The sequence below is a fragment of the Cetorhinus maximus genome, chromosome 26 (genome assembly GCF_964194155.1).
Source record: "Cetorhinus maximus chromosome 26, sCetMax3.hap1.1, whole genome shotgun sequence".
NCBI classification, from domain to species: domain Eukaryota; kingdom Metazoa; phylum Chordata; class Chondrichthyes; order Lamniformes; family Cetorhinidae; genus Cetorhinus; species Cetorhinus maximus.
Window position 1 is genome coordinate 9,468,660 of NC_135904.1, and position 16,722 is coordinate 9,485,381.

The following is a 16,722-nucleotide window of genomic DNA, read 5'->3' on the forward strand; positions in this document are numbered from 1 at the left end:
CTGTACAGACCAGTAGGTACCAAGTTCGATTAATGGTCTGTGCGGCATTATTTAATTTCCACCAGAGCAGTTATTGAGGTACTACAATTGGCCTTAGGATCCTTGCACTTGGGAAAATCAACTGTGGCTGCAGTGCAATTTTCTATTCACTAACCTTTGCTGTAAAGTGTTTTTATGTGTATAGACACTGGATGAAAAATAAGCAAGAACTTGAATTTCTACAGCACCTTTCATGACTTCAAGACATCCCTAACCATTTTACAGCCAACAAAGTACTTTTGAAGTGTAGACACTGTTGCAACATAGGAGAAGCAGTAGCCAATTTGTGCACAGCAAGCTCCCACCAACAGTGATGTGATAATGGCAAGACAATCTCTTTTGAGGGGTAAATATCATCCACACCAGGAAGAGGTCTCCTGCTCTTCAAAATTATGCTATGGAATCTTTTATATCGACCTGAGAGAGCACATCAGATAGTGCAGCACTCCCTCAGTGCTAGATTGTTGTGCTTAACTCCCTGTCACAGGACATGAACCCACAAATTTCTGAGAGCCAAGAGTGCTGTCCATTGAGCCATGGCTGACATTTAGCTTTGGACTGTGATAGCCCACAGTTTGACAGTCTGCCAACATCATCTCATAAAAATGGCTATTCTGGCAATCTACAAGTGCAAGAGCATCTGCACCAAAAACTTGCACTAAGTGTATGAATTACCCCAGCAAAAGCCAGAACCTTGATCAGAAGCAATGAGCAATCAACGGAAAATTGCTGGACTAAAATGCATAAAACCTTGACATATAAAAGGAAGCACAAAATGTATAATTTGCTATTGCAATGCACGTCAGTTTTAGGAAATCACCTATATCATTAGACAAGGTATAGATCTCTGTTTCCTAAATGTCAGGTCCCAGTTAGTGATGTTGTTCTGCCTTCCTCCAATTTTGCATTGGAAGCAAACAATCTTGTCTGCAATTAACTTCCAGGGCCACCTGAGACTGCTCTGCTCACATTAAAACAATCCTCTTTATCATTGCCACTCTTTCTTCTAAACATCCAACAATAGATGAGAAGTGAACCTTAATGAAGGGGGCTCTCAATACTAATCCCCTGAATGATATGATTATATTCCAACCCCTGACCTCCGTCAGCCTCCAGTCCATCCTTCACAGTGATCAACACCAGGGGTGTGCAAGGTCTATTGACTTTCATGTAATACAAGAAATTATTTCAGTTGCTTAATTGTTACACAGTGGAAGTGTTAGGCAAGAAATCAAGCTTTGTTTTTAGTGCTGCAAGCAGCAGAGAATTGCTTAAATCAATATGGTAGTTTGTCAGGCCTATTCTCAAAGGAGACTGCCCATCACTGTGCAGTCAGGAGGCTCTATTGTCTGTCTTTATTGAATAACAGGTAAGCAAAGTCAGCAATGCACATTATCAGAAATCAAACAAGCAAGCTGACGAGAGGTTCAGCCTCTCAGTGAAATGTTACATTCACTGTCTGGTAATTAAAAAACATTTTATCAGCTTGTGCTCAAGATGGGAACCCTCAGCTAGAGCCACTGACAGGGCTAAATGCCAATGAATGAACATTATTGTACTCTAAAATGAATGTAGTGATTTCAACCTGTCCGCTAGGGCTATTAGTTAACACATCTTTACGGAAGATGTCATTTTAAAAACATTACATTGCTTCTCTATTGTTGTTCTGCTGGGTAGGACCTGCTCTCATCTGGTCCCAATCTTGTCTATCTTATTGTATCTAAAGTATCACTTTCAATAGTTTCTCTTCCTGGTCTCACACCTTTACCTCTGTTGTCTCCCAAAGATCTATCCTTGGCCCCCCCATTTCTCATCTACACGATGCCCCTCAGCGACATTATCTGAAAGCACAACATTTGTTTTCACGTGTACGCTGACATCAGCTCTACCGCACCACTACCTCTCTAACCTCCTCCATTGCTAAATTATCAGACTACTCATCCAACATCCAGCACTGCATGAGCAGAAATTTCCTCAAATTAAATAATGGGAAGACTGAGGCCATGGCTTTTGTCCCTTGCTACATATTCCATTCCCTAACTACTAACTCCATCCCTCTCCCTGGCAACAATCTGAGATGAAGCCAGTCTATTCGCAACCTTGGTGTCACGTTTAATTCCAAGATGAGCTTTCAACCACATATTCATGCCGTCTCTAAGACCGCTTATTTCCACCTGTGTAACATTGCCAAACTTCACCACTGTCTAAGCTCATCGACTGCTGAAACCTTCATTCATGTTTTCATTACCTCTAGACTTGACTATTGCAATACAGTCCTAGCTGTCTCCCACATTCTTTCCTCCATAAACTTGAGGTTGTCTAAAACTCTGCTGCCCGTATCTTAACTTGTACCAAGTCCCATTCACCCATCACCTCTATGCTCGTTGACCTATATTGGCTCCTGATAACGCAACATCTTGATTTCAAAATTGTTATTCTTGTTTTCAAATTCCTCCATGGCTGTGCCTCTCCCTATCTCTATAATCTCCCCCAACCCGCCAAAATACCTGTACTCATCTAAGTCTGGCAACTTGAGCATCCCTGATTTTAATTGCTCCACCACTGGTGACTGTGCCTTTAGTTGTCTGGGCCCTAAGCTCTGAAATTCCCTGCCTACACCTCTCCACATTGCTTTCCTCCATTAAGGCACTCCTTAAAAACTCTTTGGCTAAGCTTTTGCTCAGCTGATCTAATACCTCATGTGGTTCAGTGTCATATTTTGCTCTATAATGCACTTGTGAAGCACCTTGGGATGTTTTATACATTAAAGGTGGTATAAGATATAATTTGTTGTTGTTAAACCATGTTATTTTTATTTCCAACACTTAAAAGAGATTCTAACAAAACTTTTGTGCATCATGTGCAACAAAATACATTGAAGTGCAGTCACTGTTGATGGCATGCTTCTGTCTCATAAGCCGACGGTTTGTGCCATGGTGGCCAATTCTATATTAAGCATCGCCTGGTGAGGCTCAGGAGCCCCACTTCGGCATGGCAGTCTCTGCATTTGCTGCAGAGGAACACAGTGGGCTGAGAAGGTGCATGATTTGCTGGTCTCGTTTTCTCTGGGTCCTCTTCTCAGTCAACTGAACTTTTTGTTTCTGCTTGCCTCTTCCAATGCCCTTCCAAACAGTCAGCCTCCGGAGGTCATGGTTGTCAGTGACTGCTTCCCGGTTATCAGTGTCAGGCATCTTCATATCTCACTTGCAGGTGGCCTTGTGTTGGAGGTATGGACGCCCAAAGGGTCGTGATCCAGTGGCCAATTCACCATAGAGGTTTTTGGATATAGGCTGTCATCCATCCGATGAACGTGGCCAAGCCAGAGCAGACGTCGTTGGCTTAATAATGACTATATGGGAGCTATCCCGCCATCTCTCAGGGGCTGTTACCAGGGAGATCAGCCCTCCCCCCTCCACCCCCGGCCGGTTGCCAAGGTGAGTGTGGAGGGGGTGGGGAGAGAGAGAGATACGGGGGGTGGGGGGAGAGAGAGATACAGGGGGGAGAGAGAGATACCGGGGGGGAGAGAGAGATACGGAGGGGAGAGAGATACAGGGGGGAGAGAGATACGGGGGGAGGGGGGGAGAGAGATATGGGGGGCAGGGGGGAGAGAGAGATATGGGGGGCAGGGGGGAGAGAGATACGGGGGAGGGGGGAGAGAGAGATACGGGGGGAGGGGGGAGAGAGAGATACGGCAGGGGGGAGAGAGAGATGGGGGGAGGGGGGAGAGAGAGATATGGGGGAGGGGGAGAGAGATATGGGGGGAGGGCGGAGGGAGAGATACGGGGGAGAGAGATACAGGGAGGAAGAGAGATAGGGGGGGCAGGGGGAGAGAGAGATACGGGGGGGGGAGGGGGGAGAGAGAGAGATCCAGGGTGGGGGGAGAGAGATCCGGGGGGGGGGGGGGGGGGGGAGAGAGATACGGGGGGGAGGGGGGAAGAGAGAGATCGGGGGGGGGGGGAAGAGAGAGAGATACGGCTGGGGGAGGGGTGGGGGGGGGGGGATCAAAGGTTACAGGGAGAAGGCGGGAGAATGGGGAATTAGAACTCTCCACGACCACTAAGTTGGTGACCTTGTCCTGCCAAGAGATGCCGAGGATGTATTTGAGACAGCGAAGGTGGAAACTGTTAAGCTTTTTCTCCAGCCTAGCATTATGTTGTCTAGGTCTCAACCCCTGTAGAAGAGTGCATTGAGGACGTAGGCTGCTGTAGATTAACACGGCCATCAATTTTATGCAGTTATATCCCACACACAGGAATGAGATGAATGACCAATATGTTTGGTGGTGTTGGTTGAGGGAGGAATACTGGCCAGAACACCAGGAGTATCTGCTTTTTCATGAACTGCCATGGAATCAGTAACAAGCAGATGGAGCCTCAGTTATCTCAGCCAAAGGACATAACCTCAATACTTCCTGAACTGTCAGCTTAGATCATGTGGTCAAGTTATGAACCTACAAAGCTTCTGAAACTGAGTCAACTGTGCTTCCAACTGAACTCAGCTCACATTTTTGCAGGTGGATGGAATGTAAAATAAACTTTATAAGCTTTTGAAATCATTACACCAACATTCCCTAAAGAATTTCACACCTAGCTATTTATACTAGAATAAAACAGTTCTAAAAATAATTATGAAAATATTGTAGCAATCTTGGTGAGAATTTATATTAGTACAGGTAATTTGAGCTGCTGGAAGCAATGTGCAACTTGCAAATCTAAGTTATACTGTTGGCTCTGCATTGCTATCTGCCCACGAAAAATAGAACTGTGTGCTATTGAGTCTCCACTGACATTGTAAAGGATAAGAATGAAGCTTCAGAAGTCTGTGGGAAGCTGAATGTTTGCTTTCATAATAGTAATACAGCAGCAGGTGCTAAACACAATCAATGTGAGATTATATCCTGAAGATGATCTCAGTCAAATTTTAATTGGAGTTTTCAACTCCAAATTACACTATACAGTTCAAGTCAACATGAAGCTGAAACTGATTAGCCTTTAGCCTTGATGCAAAGTATAATTTAACTGGTCTAAAATATAACAGCAGAAATTGCAACTGAGGCTTTTCTCATACAGATACCACTTGCTTGTGCAAATTCGTCTCTGTATTTTTTAATGACAAGGATTCATGTAAAACTTCAATCATCTTAAGCAAAGTAGAATTCTTACAATTTTCTAAATCTGTTTGTTAATCTAACAGCATCAGATGTGTTCCTGAATGAGAATCAATATACACTCAACATTTTATATTCTAATTGTTAGTACTTTTTTTCTGACTTGCAACACATGATTTGTGAGATGTCCCACCCTAGTGACTTAAGGGTTCAAACAGGAGGTCTTGTGGCACAATGGTAGCATCCTTAGCTCTGGGTTCAAGTCCTATGCCAGGACTTGTTGGCCAGAGGAGCATTCATGACATGGTTCAACAGGCTGATAGTTAGCCTGGGAATCCTTCCACCACCTACCCACTATTCCCCAAAGGGAAAAAAAAATGTACGTGAAGATATGTTTTTAAAAAATGCAGAAAGCAGTAGGTGGTTAGTTCATCATGGTCCTTGCACAGTAGTGTAATTCTATTGATCAAACTAACTAAAATGTCTTCTCAACTAAGCAGGAGAAGAGGTTTACAGGATTTTAGGCAGGCAGATTTTTTTTGGGGTGTCAAATTTTTTCCCTTTCCAAACCCCTCTGCTTCTCTGCCCCATCTCTTTCTTTAAGACCTCCCTTAAATGTCACCTATTTGACCTCCCCTCCTAATCTTTGCCTCTATGGCTTAATGTCTGTTTTATTCCTTATTTGTCTTGCCCTAGGACATGTTTTTTTACACTAAAGGCACAAGTTTTGGGTTGTTGTTTAATATGTTGCCTATGAAGTCATTCTTCATCTATGAAGATAACTAGTGACATTTGACAGGCTATTTAACCATGGAGTGATGACGGTCAAGCATCTACTTTAGTGCCTGTGCTTTGTAACAACATAGTTTTTATTTCCATTGCAATTTGTCAATTTAAATGAAGATTAAGACGCTCTTCACAATGGATGCAGAACATAAATCAAGAAGCCTTGAAAAAAAGGGTCAGACAAGAAATTTGTGCAGAGATTCTCTCTCTAGACAATAAACATGCTGAAGAAACTGCCATATGATAAACAAAATAGTCTCATACTCATTTAAAAAGGAAATGATTGGTCTTTTCTTGAAATAATTAATCTTTTTGCCTTCCTGTTCTCCTGAACATGCTGATTCTATGCTGGGATACTCGCAAAACAATTCCTCAGTCCAGTGTGAGCCTGGAGAGCAATTCTTGTCACACGTTCAATTATGTGGGCATTGCAATTGAGACTGATCCCTAGATAGTGTTTACCTAAACTCCTCTTTTTTGTGTAAACCCTTCCAATCTCTTTGGGTCACAAATCTCCTTGGCATCTGCTCGTCTTGGGCATACTACTGGGGGGACTTCCCTTCTGCTTTTTCTGGCCTGTCAGTGAGAAGGAACCTGCCCTGTGCTTGGTGACCTCCTCATCAGCATGGCTCAAGCTTCATTGTTACTGGGTCAAAATCCTGGAACTCTCTGCCTACCATCATTGTGGGAGTGACATAACCAGACGGACTGCAATGGTTCAAGAAGGTCCATCATCACTTTCAAGGGCAATTGGAAACGGGCAATAAATGCTGGCAACTTGTATATCATGAGAACATTTAAAAATAAATTAATGAAGCCAGCAAATGGAGGAACGGAACCCATGTCCCACTGTTAACCTTACTTTACTGCTGGTTGATAGAATAGGATTATGAAAACTTGGGATTAATGTGAAATATTTCAAACCAAAGTAAAATTTAATGAAGATGAGAGAAAGAATTGCTTACAACGTGAACCAGTGAACAGCATTATACAGGGATAATTTTCTGTGTGTGCAGCCTCCAACATAAAACTGTCTACAGCTTACCACAAAAATTTAACAATGGCAAAAGCAAAATACTGTGAATGCTGGAAATCTGAAATAAAAACAGAAAATGCTGGAAATACTGAGAAGATCAAGCAGCATCTGTGGAGAGAGAAACAGCTTCAGGTCAGTGACCTTTGAAACATTAACTCTGTTTTTCTCTCTCCACAAATACTGGCCTGACCTGCCGAGCAATTCCAACATTTTCTTTTCTTACAAAAAATAGCAATCTCACTCACAAGGATGGCTGGTTTGAATGACTATTGTTTTGATAAAGGGAATTTCACTCTGCATCAAATACAAGTTTGCAATACAGGTACCAGTTGTGAAAAAGAATTCAACTCTACATCCAGTAAAATGCTCACCTAAAGAAGGTCTGCTCTCCTAAACAATCTAGGATCATATAAATGATATTTTGTTTGAAAGGTCATGCCATACAACAGTAGTGATATATCTTACAAAACTGAAGGAGTCTAACAAATGACACAGTAGTCTTTAAACTTTTACAAAATAAAAATCTGGTGGTTACATTTTATTTACATCTTACAGATAAATACTTTATTTTTCAGTTATCATACTAATTCATAAGTCTCCTCCTTTGTGAACTCAAGATCAGTTGCTAGCAGTATGATATTTAGTGAATTGCTCCTTCATCTTCCTGGTAGAGAAAGTAGATGTTCACTGGACCAGAACTGGTGTGAACAATCTCAGTGACTCTGATAAGGAACCATGCACTGATCCCATAAGCTAAACAGGGAATACCTGGATAGTTTCAGGAAGAGAGGGAAAGAAACAAATGGGTTACTTTGTACAGCTGGTTCACCAGTGTATAAGCTGCACTCTTTACAGTAAAGCTCAATTTTTTTACTACTTTCTGAAGCCTCAACATCTCCAGTACTCTCCTTGCTGGCCACCCACCTCCACTCATAGAATACAACTTATTTCAGAATGCTACTCTGTTTGTCCTTACCCTCATCAAAGCACCGTACTTATATCATCCTGAGTCCAATGGCTCCATGTACCTTTCCGTATCTATTTCCAATGCCTGTCCTTCAAACACCCCTATAGTTCTTCACCCCGTTGCACTTCATTCATCTTCCTGTCTCTGCTGGGAACCTTCACTTCTCCGGCACCATTGTGCCGTCCTGTTTAGTGCTTCTGTTCCCCATTCTCTACGTTACATTGCTGATGGCCAATCTGTTAGCCATTGTGCACCCTACTCACTGCAAGTCTCTCCCTAAAAGCCTCTGCCTTACCCGCACCTCCTTTCTGCTTTCAAATACCTTCTCAAAACTTTGCTCATCCAAACCCCTAATTTTCTCAGTAGCTAGTTTACATCTTCCCTGTATAGTGTCTAGATATCTTTCAAAATTGAAGAACTCTATGCAAATACAAGTTGCTTCTGACTTTATAAACCATTTTTACATCATTAACTGCCACATTCATTTTCAATCCTGAAAAGAACTCACCCAGGTTAATAACTTTCAGCGCAGTGAAGAACCTGTTCTCTGGTTCCAGGTTGCAACTGGGTGCCATGGAGCAGTGGTACTTGATGTACGGGAAACACCCTGTCCTGAGGATGTGGTAATTGATCCCTTTGACATTCCAGTTAAAATGGGAGAGTCCAAACTGGTCATTTTCCACAGAGCTGTATTTAACGAAGTACGATGTCCAATGGGGGAGCTTTCTCTGAAGTAAATGTTGTGTTAGGACATCAGATGCTTTGGGCTTTACAATATTGGACCCAAAGGAATAAAAGATTATTTTAAGTAGGGCACCATGAATCCTCTTCATTACCATAGCCATGGCTGTAAAAAGACAAATCAAACTAAGTATATTAACCACAGAGAATTGTCTTTTTGAATACAAATTCTACACAAGAAAATGCCAGAAAGTAATGAAGTCTTGAGATTAAGCGCAAAACCGAAGGGCACAGAGATGAATTTTTCTGCAGAAAATCCATGTTCACTATTAGCAGTTTGTTCCAGTTGCTGACAATAGACCATCAGAGGAAGCCTTTTGATAAGTTGAGAGGCTTGTGCATTTCTGCAACTTCAGTGATTTACCAGAGATGGAATCCTGTGTTAGCACTAAATAGTGTTGTCACTGAGCTTATTTAGTATAATGATTTGAACAAGCATTTTTTAAAAATCACACTCAAGCCACCCTGCATCTCGTTCAACAGTTTTAATCAAATCACATTAAACTGTTACCACTACTGATGACAGTATTGTAGCTTTTAGATTTGGAAAGACACATTTTCCCTTTTTCATTTTCAGTGAACATAGTATGAAAATTTCACATTACCAATATTACAGTTCAATCAAATAACAGAAATAGCACTGTTAAACCTTGACATCATTCACAACCATCAAGTTTCTCCAATAAGTAAGGAATTGCTTATTAGAAATAAGTGATTAACTACATTAAATTTACTCATGAATCTGTCTGACCCAAAACACATTATCCAATCATGTGCTAGTTGTGGATTGCGGGTCCTGCTCCAAAGGGTTAGAGCAAAGGGTCCAGCAATGGCTTCATGTGGAGCTCACTGTGAGGACAAATGGAGCTCATGGGCTGGATGAAAGGAATTAGCCAGTGATCCCGATTTGTAATCGTGTTTGAAAAGTGCGTCTAGGACTCATCTATGAAGCTTTCCAGGGTCAACACTCACAATCTATAAGAATAACCCTCTTGAACAACATTCTGGAGAGAAAACAGTGGCCAAAGTAAGTCAATAAGAGAAAGTTAGAGAAACAGTGATATACAGATACTTGAATAAATATGTTTTAATATATTTCGCGTTTTAAAACGAGGCAGTTTTTAATTAAAGCCCCACACCAGTGTCTAGGCTGACACTCCAGTGTAGTACTGAGGGAGTGTTGCGCTGTCAGAGGTGCTGTTTTTCAGATGAGACGTTAAAGTGAGGCCATGTGTTCCCTCTCGGGGTGGGACTTAAAAGATCCCACAGCACTACTTTTAATAAGAGCAAAGGAGATGTTCCCCCGTGTCCCGGCCAATATTAATCCTTCATCCCACACTACCATAAATAGTTTTCACTGGTAATTTATCAAGTTGGAGTTAGTGGAGTCTTACTGTGTATGAATTTTTGGCTTTCAAGTTTGCCAAGAAAGTAGCAGCAATCAGATTTCAAAAATTGGCAGCGAAGAGTTTTGGAACATTGGTGAGAAATGCTATATCATAGACTCATACAACACAGAAGGGGGCCATTAGGCCCACTTCATCCATGCCAGCTCCTTCAAAGAACTATCAATTAGTCCCATTTCATTACTCTTTCCCCATACGCTGCAAATCACCACCCTCACCCATCCCACCAAGCAACCATCCAATTTAACCTTGAAATTTACCATTCAATCTGCTTTAACCACCCTTCCAAGCAATACATTCTGGATCATAGCAATTCACAGCGTACAGTAAAATTCCTCCTCATATCACCTCTGGTTCTTTTGCCAAACAGCCCACATCAGCATCCTCTGGTTATCAACCTCTCTACCATTAAAAATAGTCTCTCTCTAGCTGTTTAAAAAGCACCTCCATCTGATTAATCCTCAGTATGGATTAACCCTTGGTACTGATGGATCCCTGGTACTGATAAACCCTGGTATTGATTGATAGATCCCTATTGTTTATGGGTCCCTGTATTGCCTGAGAGATCCCTAGTGTTGCTGGATTCCATTATTGATTGGTGGACCCATTGTATTAATGGATCCCTAGTGTTAACAGATCCCTGTATTGATCAATGGATTGTAATGGATTCCCATGCTGATTAATAGATCCCAATATTAAATAATGGATCCCCAGTATTAATGGATCTTTAATGTATTGATTAATGGATTCCTGTATTGATTGATGGATGGATCCCTAGTATTAAGGGATCCCTGCACTGGTTAATAGATCCCAATTTGGATTAATGTTTCCCCAATATTAATGGATCCTTAATGTATTGATAAATGGGTCCCTGTATTGATTGATTATCTCTGGTACTGATGGATTCCTTTATTAATAGATGGACCCATTGTATTAATGGAACCCTAGTGTTAACAGATCCCTGTGTTAATTAATAGATCCCCGCACTGATTAATAGATCCCCAGTGTTAATGGATCGTTAATGTATTAATTGATGGATTCCCAATGGGTTTCCAGTGGCATTTACCTCACCCGGTGCTGGCGACATTGCCCGGCGTGGGAGGCCCAGGAGCCACCGGCTGCTTCTACCCGGGGCCTTGCCCGTCCTTCCACCAACCCCGTTACCATGGCACCGTCATCCCCTCCGCGCGTGCGCGCCATCGCGCGCTCCCTCCCAACGGCTACAGCTGCTCCGCGCGGAGGTTCCGCCCGGGCTTTTGGTTCCTACCCGCAGCCGGTCTGCAAACCTCCAGGCAAGAAAGCTGACTTGCCTAGCTATCAAAAAGTTGGTGAAAAAAAACAAGTTTACCTCCAAAACAACAGTCAGAAGCTTTGAAAACTTTTGCTGGGAACAAGTTTGTATGTGATTATAAATTCACAATCATTATAAAATTAATATTCCTCTTTCCATACCCTATTGGGAAGATGTCCCAGAGTCAGTCACACAAGGAGAGTTCAAGGTTTTCTTTCTACTGGTTTAAATTCAGACTAAAATTAATCTGGAGGAAATGAATCTGACATTTTTCCTGGTGAAAATTAAACCTCAGCTCTTGCAAATGCTTTCCATTTTTAATTGTCAGGTTATTTTAAATGTTTCCAGTTTTATCATTTTATTGTGCAGGTTTTTTTTTGTAATTTTGATGGTTTGGTGAAGGAGACATTAATCTGCTTCTCCATGCAACTGAGAGGCACAGTGTTCAGAGAGAATAGGTTAACATTTTAGCGTGCTGTAGAAATTAATCAAGTTTTACCCTCACAAGAGATAACAAATTACAGGCGATTCCCAAAATAAAACTCTCAACCATTCCACCCACCATGCCCAACTGGACAAGGTCTCAGTTCTAGGAGGAACGTGAATATCTGAGCCGAAACAAAAGACAGAAAATGCTCGGAAAATTCAGCAGGACTGACAGCATCTGTGGAGAGAAAAACAGAGTTAACGTCTCGAGTCTGTATGACCCTTCTTCAGAGCCAAAGAGAAGTAGGAATGTGATTAAATTTATACTGTTTAAGGGGGGGTGAAGCTGGATGGAAGGTCAGCGATAGGTGGGGACAAGGGAGAGATTGACAAAGATGTCATGAACAAAAAGACAAAGGGGGTGTTAATGGCAGTGGTAAGAGCTAAAAGAGGTGCTGCTAGTGGTATTAAGGTAAGAAAGCAGAATGTGATAATAGCAGGACAAGGGTAAGCACTGTGGAAAGAACAACATGAACAAGTGACAGATGACCTTTGCGGGGGTGGGGTGGGGGCAGGGGACTGTGGTGGGGGAAAAAGATCGAAAATAGGATAAAAGGTGGTGATAAAACAATGAATACATGACTAAAAATGAAAAAAGAAAAAAAGTGTATAAAAAAAAGTTAAAAATAAAAATGAATATTGAAAAAAAGGGGGTAAGAAAAGGGGTGAGGATAGAGGAGAGAGTTCATGATCTGAAGTTGTTGAACTCAATGTTAAGTCCGGAAGGCTGTAAAGTGCCTAATCGGAAGATGAGGTGCTCTTCCTTCAGTTTGCGTTGAGCTTCACTGGAACATTGCAGCAGGCCAAGGATGGACATGTAGGCATGAGAGCAGGGTGGTGTGTTGAAATGGCAAGCAACAGGGAGGTCTGGATCATGCTTGCAGACAGACCGAAGGTGTTCCGCAAAGCAGTCACCCAGTCTGCATTTGGTCTCTCCAATGTAGAGGAGACTGCATTGGGAGCAGCGAATACAGTAGACCAAATTGAAGGAGGTGCAAGTGAAGCACTGCTTCACCTGAAAGGAGTGTTTGGGCCCTTGGACAGGGAGGAGGGGGGAGGTAAAGGGGCAGTTGTTGCACCTGTGATTGTGTGGGAAAATGTGGTGGGAGGGGGATGAGGTGTTGGGGTTGATGGAGGAGTGGACCAGGGTATCCCAGAGGGGACGGTCCCTATGGAATGTTGACGGGAGGGTCGAGGGGAAGATGTATTTGGTGGTGGCATCATGCTGGAGTTGGTGGAAATAGCGAAGGATGATCCTTTGAATGTGGAGGCTGGTGGGGTAAAAGGTGAGGACAAGGGGGGCGGGGGGGTTGGGGGGGGCTCTTTCATGGCCCTGGGAGGCAGAGGAAGGTGTGAGGGCAGAGGCACGGGAGATGCGTCCGACACAGTTGAGGGCCCTGTCAACCACAGTGGGTGGGAAACCTCGGTTAAAGAAGAAGGAAGACACGTTAGAAGCATCATTTAGGAAAGTGGCATCATCGGAACAGATGCGATGGAGGCGAAGGAACTGAGAGAATGGGATGGAGCACTTACAGGAACCAGGGTCTGAGGAGCTGTAGTCAAGGTAGCTGTGGGAGTCGGTGGGCTTGTAATGAATATTGGTGGACGGTCTATCACCAGAAATGGAGACAGAGAGGTCAAGGAGGGGAAGGGAAGTGTCAGAGATGGACCATGTGAAGGTGATGGAGGGGTGGAAATTGGAAGCAAAATTGATAAATTTTTCCAGGACCAGACGAGAACGTGAAGCAGCACCGAAACAGTCATCGATGTACCGAAAAAAGAGTTGTGGAAGGGGGCCTGAGTAGGACTGGAACAAGGAATGTTCCACATACCCCATAAAGAGATGAACATAACTGGGGCCCATGCGGGTGCCCTTAGCCACACCTTTTATTTGGAGGAAGTGAGACGAGTTTGAGGAGAAATTGTTCAGTGAGAGAACAAGTTCAGCCAGACGGAGGAGACTGATGGTGGATGGGGATTGTTCGGGCCTCTGTTCAAGGAAGAAGCGGAGAGCCCTCAGACCATCAGTTGGAGGTGTAGAGGGATTGGATGTCCATGGTGAAGAGGAGGCGGTTGGGCAAGGGAACTGGAAATTGTTGATATGACGTAGGGCATCAGAGGAATCGCGGATGTAGGTGGGAAGAGACTGGACAAGGGGAGAGAGAATGGAGTCAAGATTAGAAGAAATTAGTTCCGTGGGGCAGGAAGAGGCTGACACAATTGGTCTACCAGGACAGTCCTGTTTGTCGATTCTGGGGAGGAGGTAGAAGCGGGCTGTCTGGATTTGGGAGACTATGAGGTTGGAAGCTGTGGACGGAAGATCTCCAGAGGAGATGAGGTCAGTGACAGTCCTAGAAACGATGGCTTGATGTTTGGTGGTGGGGTCATGGTCCAGGGGGAGGTAGGAGGAAGTGTCTGAGAGTTGGCGCTCAGCCTCTCCGAGGTAGAGGTCACTATGCCAGAAAACAACAGCACCACCCTTGGCAGGTTTGATAACAAAGTGTGGGTTGGACCTGGGAGAGACCAAATGCAGACTGGGTGACCGCTTTGCAGAACACCTCTGGTCTGTCTGCAAGCATGACCCAGACCTTCCTGTCGCTTGCCATTTCAACACACCATCCTGCTCTCATGCCCACATGTCTGTCCTTGGCCTGCTGCAATGCTCCAGTGAAGCTCAACGCAAACTGGAGGAAGAGCACCTCGTCTTCTGATTAGGCACTTTACAGCCTTCTGGACTTAACATTGAGTTCAACAGCTTCAGATCATGAACTCCCTCCTCTATCCTCACCCCTTTTTCAATATTCTTTTTTATTATTTTTTAATTTTTTATCCACTCATTTTTATTTTTATTTATTTTCATTTTTAGTCATTTATTCATTGTTTCATCCCCACCTTTTATGCTATTTTCGATCTTTTTCCCCACCACCGTCCCCTCACCCCACCCCACACCCACAAGGACCATCTGTCACTTGTTCATGTTATTCTTCTCAGAGTGCTTACCCTTGTCCTGCTATTATCACATTCTGCTTCCTTACCTTAATGCCACTATCAGCACCTCCTTTAGCTCTTACCACTACCATTAACAATCCCTTTATCCTTTTGTTCATGACATCTTTGTCAATCTCTCCTTTGCCCCCACCTATCGCTGGCCTTCTATCCAGCTTCACCAGCTCCACCCCCCTTAAACAGTATAAATTTAATCACATTTTTCTTCTCTTTAGCTCTGACGAAGAGTCATACAGACTCGAAATATTAACTCTGTTTCTCTATCCACAGATGTTGTTAGACCTGCTGAGTTTTTCCAGCATTTTCAGTTTTTGTTTCAAATTTCCAGCATCCGCAGTATTTTGCATTTATGAATCTGAGCTGCATGGGCTGCTGCTACAACTAACTCTTGATTTTCTCTGGACACTGAACTCCTGCATCAAGGTTTTGTAGCACCTTGCCAACTGTCAGTCACTTAGTACTCTAATTGAGATAACTGGCACTTACCCAGCACAGACTTTCAAGATAGTTGCATCTTGCATATGCTTTGTGTAATCCAGTTTTTGTGTCAATATGGTCTTTTCCAAATAATAGTGTCTCATAGCAGGGTGAAGGTGATGCTGAAATACACACATTTAATTTTGGAAACTTTTCTACAATCAATATTTTGTGATTGTGTGAAGTCACTTGCTGGGAGAGGGTCATTGTCAGAGGTGTCGCTCAGTGAGTGCAGCCTTGGGCTGTAACATTGACATGGGTGTCAGGAAGATACAATCATTTCCATAATGTTATTGGAATTTATTGTAAAATAGAGTAATAGTGGGATGTGTGTGTGTGTGTGTGACTTAACTGGATTAAAGGTAGCTGGTCTGAAGGCTTTGATGTAAACATGAGGAAAGTTTAGAATGTAAGGTAAAAGGACATTTGCATTTTTAAAAGACTAGATTGTTTTCAAAGGAGGGGTGAAATGTGTTACCTTGCCAGGTGAAGTTTAGAAACAGTGTGTTTATTTTTCCCAAAGGTTACTGGTAAAACTTAGTGCTATGAGAGGTTTTTATTATCAGGAAGATAAAGTCCAAAGACATAGTGAAACAATGGGAATTTGCATTCAAAGGGGAAAATATGTATAAAGGAGCAAAGGCTGTGTGTAGGGGTAGGCATTCTGAGATCTAACAAATGTGAAAAGACTTCAACATCTATACATCAAGCAGCTGTCTACAAAGGACTGAAGTTAAGACTCATTTTGAATTGAATTGTCAGGCTATCATGTTTCTTACGGATCATACGTAGGGTCATACGGACTTGAAACGTCAACTGTATCCCTCTCCACAGATGCTGTCAGACCTGCTGAGTTTTTCCAGGTATTTTTGTTTTTGTTCTAGATTTCCAGCATCCGCAGTATTTTGCTTTTATCATGTTTCTTTGCCTGGGTCTTTTAAAATCTATGTGTCTTATTGTTGCCTTAACGAAAGTGTAACTGGGAGTCAGATCAAGTAGGGGTTTTAGAAGTTATCATAGTAGTAATGTGTAGATCTATGTATTTAAAATTATTTCTCTTATTAATAAATATTTAATCTAGTTTTGTAAAAACCTATAAGACTTGCGTGTCTTATTACTACTGAATTCAAGGCACACATCTCGAAATTTATACAAATTGCAAATAAGTTGTGGCAGTTGTTTCAGGTTTCCCTCTGGGATTTGAACAACTCAGTATTTACCATCTGCTGTGCCATAACATGGGCCAGTGGTATTCATAGCATACCCTTATCACTACTTGCATCCCTCTCCTTTTCACCTGTGTCCCTCAGAAGACTTCCTTCTTCAAATATCTCTGGGCATCACAGGTCTTGGTTTTAGTTTTGCCATCATGACAAGATG

General features: G+C 42.7%; 1 protein-coding gene across 1 annotated transcript; it reads right to left on the minus strand.

The window, feature by feature from the left end:
* Positions 1–5,651: 5,651 nt before the first annotated feature.
* On the minus strand, positions 5,652–11,306 carry c26h15orf61 (chromosome 26 C15orf61 homolog). The gene is made up of 3 exons (XM_078530081.1): positions 11,149–11,306; positions 8,444–8,782; positions 5,652–7,736 (listed from the first exon to the last, which is right to left on the minus strand). Exons 2-3 carry the CDS (start codon positions 8,778–8,780, stop codon positions 7,609–7,611), a joined length of 465 nt encoding a protein of 154 aa, XP_078386207.1. The 5' UTR covers positions 8,781–8,782; positions 11,149–11,306; the 3' UTR covers positions 5,652–7,608.
* Positions 11,307–16,722: the final 5,416 nt, after the last annotated feature.

Excerpts from the sequence above, each read along its gene's own strand:
- c26h15orf61 (XM_078530081.1), bottom strand. The coding sequence starts at position 8,780 with ATGGCTATGGTAATGAAGAGGATTCATGGTGCCCTACTTAAAATAATC. Across the intron at positions 7,737-8,443 it reads GCTGAAAGTTATTAACCTGG|GTATTCCCTGTTTAGCTTAT; the intron begins GTGAGTTCTTTT and ends GAAACTATCCAG.